This window comes from Meles meles, chromosome 5, assembly GCF_922984935.1.
Source record: "Meles meles chromosome 5, mMelMel3.1 paternal haplotype, whole genome shotgun sequence".
NCBI lineage: Eukaryota > Metazoa > Chordata > Mammalia > Carnivora > Mustelidae > Meles > Meles meles.
Genome location: NC_060070.1, coordinates 46,731,980 through 46,745,660, shown reverse-complemented (window position 1 = coordinate 46,745,660; position 13,681 = coordinate 46,731,980). Strand labels below are relative to the sequence as shown.

The 13,681-nt window shown below is 39.8% G+C and overlaps 1 protein-coding gene across 3 annotated transcripts in view; it reads left to right on the top strand.

The window, feature by feature from the left end:
* LOC123942484 (cytochrome b5 reductase 4) overlaps positions 1-11,729 on the top strand; it is a 97,938-nt gene extending 86,209 nt beyond the window's left edge. For all 3 annotated transcript variants that reach the window (XM_046006436.1, XM_046006435.1, XM_046006434.1), the window contains 2 exons: positions 6,003-6,167; positions 11,188-11,729. In XM_046006436.1, the coding sequence (XP_045862392.1) occupies positions 6,003-6,167; positions 11,188-11,242 (220 nt within the window). In that variant the 3' untranslated portion in view covers positions 11,243-11,729. The remainder of the gene's footprint in view (positions 1-6,002; positions 6,168-11,187) is intronic.
* Positions 11,730-13,681: the final 1,952 nt, after the last annotated feature.

Sequence of the window (13,681 nt, the reverse complement as noted above, 5' to 3'; positions counted from 1 at the left end):
TTCTCACTACAAAGAAATCCCATCCCCAAAGGCCAGTAGTGCCAGTTGGGAAAACCTGCACTATACCATGATTTTTCATAGCTGCATTGTATTTGATCATGTAAGCATACCATGATTTATTTAACCCCTGCTGTTTGGTGTAGAGATTAGAAGTTGTTCTGTACCTCTCTATGCAGGATAAAAATTCATCAGAAGAATCATCAGGTCAGAGAATACCAAGACTATTGATATATTTTGGCAAATAGGCTCTAGAAAGATAAAATACCCAGCTCAGAATATTGCACCCCACACACTCAATATGTTAGTGTCCTTATTTTCCCTTTGGAAAGGATGAGATTAATGTTTAGGACATATGGGAAAGAGAAAAGGAAAGGGATTCCAAGCAGCAAAGGAATGGGGCACAAAGGACGGGGTTGTGTACCCCATTATAGGCACCAGTGGATCACGTGCCTCACTTCACATGTCTGTGCGCTCACCATTTGCAAAGCGTTCTTAATGTTGGGAAAGATACAGAGCGAGTAAGAGGACCTAGTGGTGGAAAAGTCCTGAAGGTCAGTAGTATCGGTAAAGTCCGTACTTTTGAGAGGTACAAATCCTATGTTACAAAGATTATAGAGTGATTCTGTTTTTGTGAGGGTGGGGATGACAAAACTTCAATGGAAGAAGGGGCTCTGGAGCTGAGCTTTGGGAAGCAATTAGCATTTCTGTGAACACTGGAAGAAATTTGGGTGTTAGGATTTTAGGAGCAAAAAACCATAAGGGCTAGTATGTTGAGTGATTTAGCATTTAGCAAAAGAGCCCGGTCCAGTTTTGTTGAACTATACACATTGCATAGTGGAGAACAATGTGAAATAACTTTGTGAAAAAATAAAACCATTAATTAGATCTATTTAGAAGGAATCTTAGTGGCGATCACTTCAAATCCTCTCCTTTTGCAGCCAAAGAAACAGGGTAGGTTAAAATCAGGGAATGGAAGACCTTAAGTGTAATTCATATATTAAGTAAGTGTGTACAAAGTGGGCATGGGAAGCTCTGGCCACAAGGGAAGGAAGCTTGTCTCCCTTTATTACCCACAGTCTCTGTCGGTAATGACTGGCTCTGTTTCTGTACTCTGGTGTCTGCATTAGGACTAGCAATGTTTCAGTCCAGTTGATCTAGCAAAAGCCGATGATTTCAGAGTCAAAAGTAAATGGAAAATGTGCCCGAGCTCCTTTCTTTTTCTCCAGCCTATGATGTGTTCAGATATGTGGACCCCTAATCTGGACCCTTAAGCACTCTGTTCCTCCCAGATGGTCCTCAAATGGTGTGTTTCTTGAATGTGTTTTTTGGAATGTTCATGTGTTCCCCACTAAAGGGCTCTGTGAATAAATAAATTTGAGAAAGATATACATCATATTACCTCCTTGAAGAATTGCTGGGAAATTATCATATTCAAGGTTTTGAGAAATTCTGAAGAAATCTATTTAAGTTTTCTTAATCCAGTAGTCCCAAACTCAATTTGATAGGTTAGCCTTTTCTCATAGATTACCATTCAACATCAGGAAGCACACAGTATTTCATCAGATTAATTTTGAGAAGTGTTTCCATAATGTATATATTTTATCAAATTTTAATCCCTAGCTATTTATTTTGTGAGTTTTTTTTCCTGTGTGCAAATAACAAGTCTTCTTGTTCCTGGTATTTTTTATTAAGTTTTAAATTTTGATTCCAGTATAGTTAACATGTTCTGTTAGTTTTAGGTATAGACTATAGTGATTCAACAATTCTGTACATTACTCAGTGCTCATCATGATAAGTACACTCTTTATTCCTCATTGCCTTTTTCACCCATCCCCCACCCACCTGCCCTCTGGTAACCACCTGTTTGTTCTCTATAGTTAAGTGTTGGCTTCTTGGTTTGTTTCACTCTCTCTTCTTTTTTCCTTTGCTCATTTGTTTTGTTTCTTAAATTTCATGTGTGAGTGAAATCATATGGTATTATTCAGCCACAAAAAAAAAAAAAAGTGAAATCTTGCCATTTGCAACAACATGGATGGAGCGAGAGAGTATAATAGTAAGGGGAATAGAGAAAATGAGAAAGACAGATACCATATGATCCAGTTTTCTTTTAGGCCCTGGATACCCTAAAATACTATTCTCTGGGCAGTTACCAATCACGGAAGCTTCAAAAGCACAAAGTTGTAAGATGGGATCAGGGTTTTTAGGAGAACTAATAGCAATGATGTGTCAGATAGATTTGGGATGAGGGTATTAGGGCAGTATTTTATTTTACTTTTTCATTTTTTTAAAGATCTTATTTATTTATTTGACAGAGAGAGACACACAAGCGAGAGAGGGAACAGAAGCAGCAGAAGTGGGAGAGGGAGAAGCAGGCTTCCCGCCAAGAAGGGAGCCAGATGTGAGGCTCGATCCCAGGACTCTGAGGGTCATGACCTGAGCGGAAGGCAGATGCTTAATGACTGAGCCACCCAGGCACCCCTAGGGCAGTATTTTAGATAAGAGGTCTAAGGGCTTCATGTGAAGTTGTGGTAGTAACATGGAAAGGTAGGGGACGCATGTAAGAAATGTGAAGGAGGTAGGTTTCAGAAGCTGACTGCCTGGAGAAGGGACTTGGTTATTGGATGACTACGGGCTCTGCATAGGATTTAGACTGAATGAATACATTTGTATGTCAAGATATTTCATCTCAGATCATTATCCACATACTCTAAAAGAATTTTTTTCACAAGCTTATTTACTGCCATTGACATTTAGAACACACAGGCATTTTCTAGGAGCAGGTCTCTTTTCTCTCTTCATTCTCTTTTTATGTTGCTTTGCACTTTATGGATTATCTAAATTTATTTTCAGGTAACGTCTTCAAGTGTTCTAGTCCTTTCCTGCCTTTTGAAATCGTAGGGCAGGAAGGAATTTCCGAACTTTTATTCTTATGCCTCAAGACTAATTGTTTCAGATGTCAATTTGGCCTTCTTCCAGAATAAACCAGAAGAGAGGATTCCATAGTAACCATCTGTGTCTTGATAGGGTAAAAAGGAGTCCCTCTTTTAAGTGTTCTTGAGTCTTAACTTGACATGGCTCCTACTCCAGTGTAAGCTCTTCTAGTCCTATGAAGGGGATAAGCAAGATAGCAGCCTTTTAAAATATCCCTAAAAATTGCATCCATGTGGCCGTTCACTTTTTCCATTGAGTGCCCAAAAGTTATAGTCAAGGGACCATTGTGTGAATAAATATGAAATGCATGAGAAGTTTACACCATTTATGTAAGGATCTCAGTTATTTACCACCCTTCAGTGGACACCGGCAGAAAAGTATGCTAATGATAGACTGGTTTTTTTTTTTTAAACATCTCAGTAAAAGAAAATTGTGAGTTGTTTTTTCAAGTGAGAGGGACACCACTATTGATTTATATATCTTCGCAGTTTTGTTCCAGTGACAGACTTGTTGGAAATAGAGCTGGAGGAGACACTTTTTTATCTTTAATTTAGCAAGGCAGTTGCTATCTTTTATCCAGTTGTCTATGTGTAATTGGGAATATCTTAAGATAGTAGTTCAGCAGCTGTTTTGGGTCTCCTTTGATAATCTGATGAAGGGTTGTCTTCCCAGAAAAATGCACTTACGAGTTCATGTACATTTTTTAATGTGATTTCATAGATGCCAACACACGACTTTGTTCTTCTAAGTACAGTTTTTAGGGGTGCCTGGTTGGCTCATTTGGTGAAGGGTCTGCCTTGGGCTCAGGTCCATGATCCCAGGGTCCAGGGCTTGAGCCCCTCATCAGGCTCCCTGCTGAGCCAGAAGCCTGCTTCTCCCTCTCCTGTTGCCCCTGTTTGTGCTTTCTCTCTCTTCTGTCAAATAAATAAATAAAATATTTTTAAACATAAGTACAGTTTCAGAGCGCCTGGGTGGCTCAGTGGGTTAAAGACTCTGCCTTCGGCTCAGATCATGATCCCAAGGTAAAAAAAAAAAATAAGTACAGTTTTTATTTTTGACCAATATGGCTGCTTTGTAAATACATTTCTTTATTCATTCATTAGGCATTTTTGCACACTTTCCTCAAGCCAAGCCTAGATCCAGTATTAAATAAGGCAGGCAAGGATCCTGCCCTCATGGAGCAGTAAACAAATACAACATTCTAGAATTATCTAAAACTATCTTAATTTTACATGCTAGCAAGGAAAAAAATCGGTTAGTAAAAGGAAGTCTTTAGGAAGCTCTTTTGTACAGAGTAGATTAGAGTGCTGCTAAAATGACCTGGGAGCCTCAGAGGTAAAAAATAGAAGGTAATTCTGTAGGGTTCTTAAATATAAAATCAGAATACTAGAATAAGGATCATAGAGTTCTCCCACCTTGTCCTACACATGGGCAAATAAGACCTAGAGGCTGGGGTCTGGATGAAAACTAGGACTGGTTTTCTCACCCCCAGCAGACACTCTGAGTTGGTCTGTCGTGCCAGTCCGTTTTGGGGACCTGTAACTCAGCGGCAGCAGAGCAATGTGAGGGAGAGCAGCACCAGGTCCCTCTCGTTTCTCTTGTGATCCTTGGCTCCCCCAGCCCCCTCACAAGGGAAACTGTTCCTTTCCGCTTTTTCTTAAGATTGACATTAATGGATGATCCATTTCTGCTAGTCTTGAGAAAATATCTCAGTTATTCACTGGAAATGGTAGAAAATCATTTGATCTGATGCTACTAAAAGTGGGAAGAATTAATTGGCGTTTGCTACATTGGAGAGCAGGTACAACATAAAATGTTGAATTTACTGTGATTCTTTACCAGCAGCTCACTCAACAGATTACAGAACTACGGGGGAAAATGGTCTCTAGTTACGTGGTGAGACTTAGCTTGATGTTCTTCTTTCTGACTTTAATTCTGTACCTTTCCTTTTTCCTGTGTATCATTTCTTAGTGTTTGAACACCTCCTGGGTGTTAGCCACTAGGGGTGCATTGACAGCCAAAGCATTATTCTCATGGAGCTCATGATCTAATGGGGAAGGTGGACTTCATGGACTAGTCATCTTGATGACCACATATTTACAAGCTGAAGAAAAGGGAAAGGGAGACATTTCCCTACCACATGTAACAAAGGGCTGATGGGCTGCAATGCTTCCCCTTGTGGAAATGATGCTTAAGCTAAGAACTGAAGAGTGGGGCATGGTAGGAGCATTGGCAGAAAGAAAGAGGATGGGCAGCATGTGAAGACAGAATCAGACACACGGTTAGGAGCGAGGACTTGGCGAGGGTGTGCCTGTGAGGGGTGAGGCAGGAAAAGGTCTCCAGGATAAATCCCTGGCTTTGGCAACCAAGTTCAATGGCACCACTCAAAGGATAACATCAGGTGTGTGGTAGCGAGGTCGTAAATTGAGGTTGAAGCGATTTAGACAGCAATAGTAAGAAGTCAAATAGGCCCTTGAGTCTGGAATTCATTGGAGAGGTTCAAGTTGGAGTTAAAATGCACATGTCATTGGTAATTGCTCTGTGCTATGATTTATACAAGCAGATTTTTAAAAATTTTTAAATTTTTTTATAAACATAATGTATTAGCCCCAGGCGTACAGGTCTGTGAATCGCCAGGTTTACACACTTCATAGCACTTACCATAGCACATACCCTCCCCAATGTCCATAACCGCACCGCCCTGTACCTACCCTGCTCCCCCTGGCCCCCCTCAGTTTGTTTTGTGACATTAAGAGTCTCTAATGGTTATATAAGCAGATTATTAATAGAAATGTGGAGTTCTCTGAGATCCCTTGGAAGTCTCTTTCTAGTGAATCTAGTAAATAATGCCAGACTACTCTTCTTATCCGTAGCAAAAGCTAATCCTCAGTAAATATGCATTTACCTATATGTTTCTGTTAAATCTTTGCTTCCAATGTATTCTAGTGTTTTTCACTCTTCTTGCATTAAGTTGTCCTCAAGGGGGAAAAAGAAAACATTTTCATGAACTTTAAACATGCTAATAATATGTTTAAAATAATAGATTTTTTAAAAATGTTTCTTTTCTCTAGATTTGATGTGGAATTTGTTCTCTCAGCACCTACTTCTGAATGGAATGGCAAGCGGGGACACATTTCACCAGCTCTTCTTTCTGAATTTTTGAAAAGAAGTTTAGACAAATCCAAAGTCCTCATCTGCATTTGTGGACCAACACCATTCACAGAACAAGGGATAAGGTGAGTAGTACTGTGGTAGGGAAAAGAATATCCAACAGTCAGGGCACCTGGGTGGCTCAGTGGGTTAAAGCCTCTGCCTTCAGCTCAGGTCATGATCCTAGGGTGCTGGGATCAAGCCCCGCATCAGGCTCTCTGCTCAGCAGGGGCTTGCTTCTCCCTCTCTCTCTCTGCCTGCTTCTCTGCCTACTTGTGATTTCTATCCATCAAATAAACAAAATCTTAAAAAAAAAAAAAAAAAAAAGAATATCCAAAACTCTGAAATGCACATCTTCTATAAAAAGCAATTGACTTAGCTCTCTGTTCTTCTCATTCATACACAGTGGCACTGCAACAGTCTTTTACAGCCTAAGAAAATAGGAAAGTTTTTAACTGTCATGCAGCGGGGAGGTTGGAGGCCAGGTTTATGCATGGAGTTAGATAGGAGTGAAGATCTCTGCTAATGACAGGCAGTATGGATACATACTCATGAGTTTGGTGCCACAGTCTTAGGTGGGACATTGGATTCAACCTCTTCTTACACCACAGCTTCAGAACATAGAGTAATTAATAAGCATTGTTTGGCTTATTGTAGCTTTTGGCTTTTTTTCATTCTCTGCAATTAGGCAAAAGCTAGTGAACTGAAAGCCAGACAGCAAGACAGGAGAGACTAGAACATAAATAAGCAAAGACCAAGCATTGAGTCTGGATAATGAAACATCAGTGGTGGTGTTCGTCTTATCTGAAATTCACCTTGCCCTGATTTAAATCTAAAATGACAACTTAAAATATTTCGTTAAATGTAGCTACTATTGAATGTCTAGGTGATTTTAAAATAGGACTGCCTTAAATGCCCGGTTTTTCCTTGTTTTTGAAATATGGCTACCCCTAACATTTTCTGGATAGTTTCCTCTCTTGCTATCTTATTTTTAATTTTAATTAAGAAAAAGATTAACCTCAATAAATAAAGACATTGAGAACTGTTTCTTTTCATGTTGCATTTTAAAAGTATTTTAATTAAATTTAAGTGTGTTTGTGGATTTTAATACCTTCAGAAAATGTTCTTTAGCACTCTCAACTTAAATTTTTTAAAATATTATAATTTAAACTTTTTAATCTTTTAGAGTTAAAACTATTAAAATTATAGTGAAGACGGACTATATGATTTGAAGTAAAATAATTTTCCAGAAGAAAAAGGTTAAGAGATACATTCTTCAACTTTATCGGCACTGCTATTTTAGATGTATCTTAAGGCTTACTTTATAGATTGCAGCATAATAATCCTTTTAAATGATGGGAATCATAAACTTCTCAGCATTGAAAGAGACTGTCTTTTAGACCACTTAGTACAGTTAACTGACTGAGGAAGAATCCCTTGTCCAGCCTCCTAACGAAGTGGGTTGTTTTCTCCCCTCAATGACAGGCTATTTGCAGACTCTTCCCTCTCATTCTTCTGCCGTGTATGCAAGGCTTAGCCCACTTCCTTGTACATTGGAGCCTCGGTGGGTGTGGAATTAAATAGAAGGTAGCCAAGATCCTCGTATACCTACATTTTTTAAATTGACTGTAATTCTCCAGTTTTAGTTTCTCAACTTTACCTCTGAGCTAATCTTTCTGTGCTTCCCCAGCTGGCTTGCCTAGGATTGCTCGGGACTGTCACTGATGGTCATCTATGGGTCCCTGCTTTTGCTCACCTTCAAGCATGCTGCATGGACTTGCTTGTGAGATGTGGCCTGATTCACATCAGTACAGGCACATCTCGTTTCATCGCTCCTCTTCACTTGATTGTGCTTCGCCGATACTGCCTTTTTTTTTTTTAAAACATATTGAAGGTTGGTGACAACCCTGCAGCGAGCAAGTCTGTCGGTGCTGTTTTCCCAACAGCATTTGCTCACTTTGTGTCTCTGTTTTGGTAATTCTCATAATATTTCGCACTTCTTCATTATTATTATGTGTGTTACAGTGATCTGTGATCAGTGATTACAGCTTTCTGAGAGCTCAGATGATGGCTAGCGTTTTTTAGCAGGAGAGAATTTTTTTAATTAAAATATGTACATTGTTTTTTTCGACAGTGCTGCTGCACACTTACTAGACTGTAGTGCAAAGATAACTTTGGTATGCACTGGAAAACAAAAATTCATTTGCCTTGCCATTTTGGCAATATTTGCTTTATTGCAGTCATCTGGAACCGAGTCCACAGTATCTCTGAAGAGTGCCTGTACCTGCAGTTCGTAGCACCTGCCCTTGTGGCTTCTCATTTAGGTCTCTCATTTCTTTGACTTCCTCGCCTTAACCATCTTAATGGATGTGCTGTATCTCTTACCTGGCAGTTACTTGGGTCCCTTATTCTATCATAGTTTTTGCTGTCCTGAAAAGTGACTCTGAGGCCCCCTCCCTGAGGCCCTCCAAAGTTAATCTCATGTCTGCTACGTATGTGTAACCATATCAAACATGCTCTCCATGTTGGTGAAAATTGGTTAAATTTGTGTGATATGATAACAGAGAAAGACTCAGAAACGGATCTTACTGTAATATAGATAAAGAGCAAGATAACTACTTGCTCAGTGAGTGTGCTTTCATCTATGCAGTACCCACTTGTAGAGTACATAGATAAATAAAACCATCTCTGCTTTTGAGGTCCACACTGTCTAGTGGTAGAAACAGATGCACATACTGATAACTAAAATAGGACTCAGAATATCATAAATACTCTTACAAGAGGTAAAAACAAAGTGTTCTGAAAATTCAGGAAGAGGCAATTTACTTTCACCTAGGGGTATGTATTGGAGAGAGAGAGGAGGAAGACCCGTTCTTTGAGTGATGGCCAAAATGTTGCCGGTCAGAGGAGGTGGAGAAGGGTATGGTAGGCAGAGGAACAAGCAGACACACTGAGGACTCAGATATTCCAAAAATAAGACTGGCATGGCCAGTGGGAAGCCACTAGCCAGTGAGGGACAGCGAGTGTGGCTGGAAGGGTTGGATGAGTTCAGCCAGTGAGAGGCTTGACTGTTGTTCCCCGTTGGCCCTATGGCTCCTGTGCCAGACTGTTACTTTGCCTCAATATGTGTGTATGTCTAGAAGCTGCTAACTTGAGTCTGAATCCCAGCTCTACCACTTACAGTGATCTTGAAATCACTAAGTGGGTGTCCTAGAGCCAATTACTCAGCCTTCCCAAGCTAGTACACTCATCTGTGCAAGGGAATGAATAATAATAACTTAGGCATAAGTTATTTCACATGCCTAATAAACTTAGGTATGTGAAATGATTAGCACAGGGACTACATACAGTGATTACTAAATAAATGTTTTTATTTTCAGCAACATTTTTTTCTTTTTTATAACATACAGTGCTATGTTAGTTTCACGCATATACGATAATGATTCAGTATTTCTGTAGATTACTTAGTGTTCATCACAATAAGTGGACTCTTGAGCCCTTTATCTATGTCATCCATCCCCACTGACAACCCCCTGGTTTGTTCTCTGTATTCAAGAGTCTTTTTTTTCTTTTTTGGTCTTTTTTCTTTGTTTGTTCATTTTTGTTTCTTAAACTCCACATGAGTGAAGCCCTATGGTCGTTGTCTTTCTCTGTTTCCAGCAGCATTTTAAACAGAGCTACTTCTAAGATTTCAGTCTCTATTTATAATGTTTTCCAAGTTGAATTATAACACAATTGAGCAGTATTTCTGCTTGTCTTGTTCAGTTTGGGAGAATGAAGATTAGAATGCCAGGAGGATCAGCTCCTTACTTTGAAAACTGGTGAATAAAGGGGAGAAAATGTGCAATTATTTGCCTTTTCTGTATGAGCTCTCCTAATGAGTAACTACATAATAAATTTGCAGAAGTTTTGTTTTTCTCTGTAGAATTCCTTAGGTGATAAATGAAGAAAGAATTGTAGTATGTGTCACCAACTTCTGTCCCTAATGAATTAATGGATGTGTACGTAGATCACCAATGGTTGTTAGCATCCAAAAAGAGAGGCAGTCAGGTATTATGTGCCTTCTGATGGAAAAACACCACCTATGATGTAGTCTTTTTTTTTTTTAAAGATTTTTTATTTATTTATTTGACAGAGAGAGAGATCACAAGTAGGCAGAGAGGCAGGCAGAGAGAGAGAGGCAGAGAGAGAGGAGGAAGCAGGCTCCCTGTGGAGCAGAGAGCCCGATGCGGGGCTTGATCCCAGGACCCTGAGATCATGACCCGAGCCGAAGGCAGTGGCTTAATCCACTGAGCCACCCAGGCGCCCCTTTATGATGTAGTCTTATCAAAAAAGAATGGAACCTGTATTTAATCAAGCCTCTGGATCTGGTTATTAAATTGTAGGAAATAAGAGGACTTAGGAACATATTTTTTTAAATTTGTTTGTTTTTTTTTTTATTTTTTTGTTTGTTTTTGTTTTTTTTTTTAACTTATTTGACAGAGAGAAAGAGATCACAAGTAAGCAGAGCAGCAGGCCGGGGGTGGGGGGTGGGAAGCAGACTCCCTGCCCAGCAGAGAGCCTGATGTGAGGCTTGATCCCAGGACCCCGAGATCAAGACCCGAGCCAAAGGCAGAGGCTTAACCCACTGAGCCACCCAGGCATCCCAGAACATATTTTTTAAAAAGAGGGCATCAGAACATATCATTAAAGTACACCACAAAGATGAGGCAAAATGAAGACTTTGGGAGGCTCACCACATAAAAACCTGGTTTTGTCAACAGAGAAACTGCAGAACAAAGAGACAGAGAAGAGATATTGTAGATCAAAAGGTACCTAAAAGACATTAGCCAATCACAATGAGTAGACTTAAATTGGCAGTAAACAAACTTAAAAATTATGGCACTTATTAGATAATCTAAAATTTGAACACTGACTAGATATTTGGTGATACCAAAAAATGATAGTTAATTTTTTTAGAAGTGTTAATTGTCGGGTTTTTTTTCTAGAAAATATATACTAAGTAGGGAAAATGAAAAAAATACTATGGTTAAGATGATAAAATTTGATCTTACTTATTTTTAAACATTTTCCCAAAGAAACGTGTACTCTGTATTTGTTTTTCAGGTTGCTGCATGAGCTGAACTTTTCCAAAGATGAGGTCCATAGTTTTACAGCATAATGAAGAGCTGTTATTGTCCTTTATTCAACTGTTTTTGTCTAAATTTGTGATTACTTAGAATTTTTTAAGAGCACGTTTTTGTACATACTAACTAAAAGGTCAACTAGAATCCAGGTTTCAGTTTCTTCAATGAAATCAACCGTTCCTTCCGTACAGATGACTTGTTGACTTTATTTTGTACCATAACTTATTTTACTACTGATCTCTGACCTGGAATCAATCATGGCAACAAGTCCATACAGGAGTCTTTTGTGATGAGTCACAAACTTCCTTACCATTTAAAGTGTATCACTGTTTTACAGTAAGCTCTTGTGTTTTATGACATGATAAAGTAAATGATCATTTTGATCATGTTTCTATGCCGTAAAATGTCTTCTTAGCAATACAGATTAAATTTTACATTGCACTGTTAACTCAGGAAATGATCATTTATGTCCTTGTAATACTATTAAAACTTGGAATGTTACAACTTATTAAGTGATCCAAACATTTGTGTGTGTGTGTGTGTGTGTGTCTTTGTGTGTGTGTGGCATTGATACAGAGTAGAATAAAATTATACTTAGTACTTTTTAATTGTTGTGGTGGAAATGTGTTTGAATGCAGCAATATCCAGTCTGTGTCTAAGGGGCATTTAAAAGGCAACGATAGAAGATTCTGGAGACACTTCACATATGCAGTTTTGAATTAGATGTGTCAGAGAGTGGAAGAGACTCTTAACAACTTTTTTGATTCCTAACCAAAATTAGAGGTGTCAGGAAAGATCATGAAAGTTTGGCATCTGGTCCCATGACCTAAAATAATCATTTGGTGCTTGGGGATGGGTTAAACTGTAATTCTCTCTGAGCCCATCCAGAGGCACACTGTGTCCTAAATGCTGCCTTCCCTGGCTGGCTGCTTCCTGCACACCTGGCAGTTCAGCAGGGAGCCCTTTGGTGCTCTGGTGTGTGGGCAATTCATTCTCTTCCCCGCCCCGTGCTGCCTGCAGCCTCCAAGTACCTTCCCAGACTGGGATTTAGCAAAGGACATCCAGAAAAGTCACTGTGAGCTTTCCATGAGGAAACCGTTGCATGCATAGGTGGCTGCTGCAGGAACTGAGATTTTCCCTCTTACTCAGTACGGCAGCCCGGTTTTCTCAGATAAGGGAGGGGTGGGAGGTGTCTCCAATTTCCCTGAAAATGTTACAAATAGCTACATCTTCACTGAATGAGGTACTTCCCAGTATTAACATTCCTGAAATGACACACCCCTAGCTGATATGGCTGCACGTGTTCTGGTGGCTGGGGACTCATCTCCTGGGCCTCCTGCTCCTGCAGCCCATTCTACCCGCCTCCGTCATTCCCTGGGCCTGGTTGCCCACTGAGTTGTCCTGGCTGCCAGCACTCCCTGGTGGTTAACGGGAACATTCTGTAACTCCCTGCCACCTCCTGTTTCTCCTCAGAGAGATTGTAAACTCTCTGGGCATGACCTTTCTGTAGTTTATTAGTGAATATATCAGTCATTTCCACCCCAGCCAAAAGTTTTCTCATCTTTTCTAAACGTTTTTCTCTTCAATCCTCTTCTAATCACTTTAAGCCCACAAAACCCTTTATTACTCTCTATATGTATCTCTTCCTTATTCCTCTTCTTATTGTATTTTTTAACTTTTTAATTTTTTTATAAACATATAATATATTATTATTCCCAGGGGTACAGGTCTGTGAATCACCAGCTTTGCACACTTCACAGCACTCACCATAGCACATACCCTCCACAATGTCCATAACCCCACCACCCTCTCTCCGTCCCTCCCTCCCCCCAGCCACCCTCAGTTTGTTTTGTGACATTAAGAGTCTCTTATGGTTTGTCTCCCTCCCAATCCCATCTTGTTGCATTTATTCTTTTCCTACCCCTCAAACCCCCCACATTGCTTCTCCACTTTCTCATATCAGGGAGATCATATGATAGTTGTCTTTCTCCGATTGACTTAGTTCGCTAAGCATAATACCCTCTAGTTCCATCCACGTCATCACAAATGGCAAGATTTTATTTCTTTTGATGGCTGCATAGTATTCCATTGTATATATATATACCACATCTTCTTTTTCCAGTCATCTGTTGATGGACATCTAGGTTCTTTCCATAGTTTGGCTATTGTAGACATTCCTGCTATAAACATTCGGGTGCACGTGCCCCTTCGGATCACTACGTTTGTATCTTTAGGGTAAATACCCAGTAGTGCAATTGCTGGGTCATAGGGTAGATCTATTTTCAACATTTTGAGGAACCTCCATGCTGTTTTCCAGAGTGGTTGCACCAGCTTGCATTCCCACCAATAATGTAGGAGGGTTCCCCTTTCTCCGCATCCTCGCCAGCATCTGTCATTTCCTGACTTGTTCATTTTAGCCATTCTGACTGGTGTGAGGTGGTATCTCATTGTGGTTTTGATTTGTATTTCCCTGA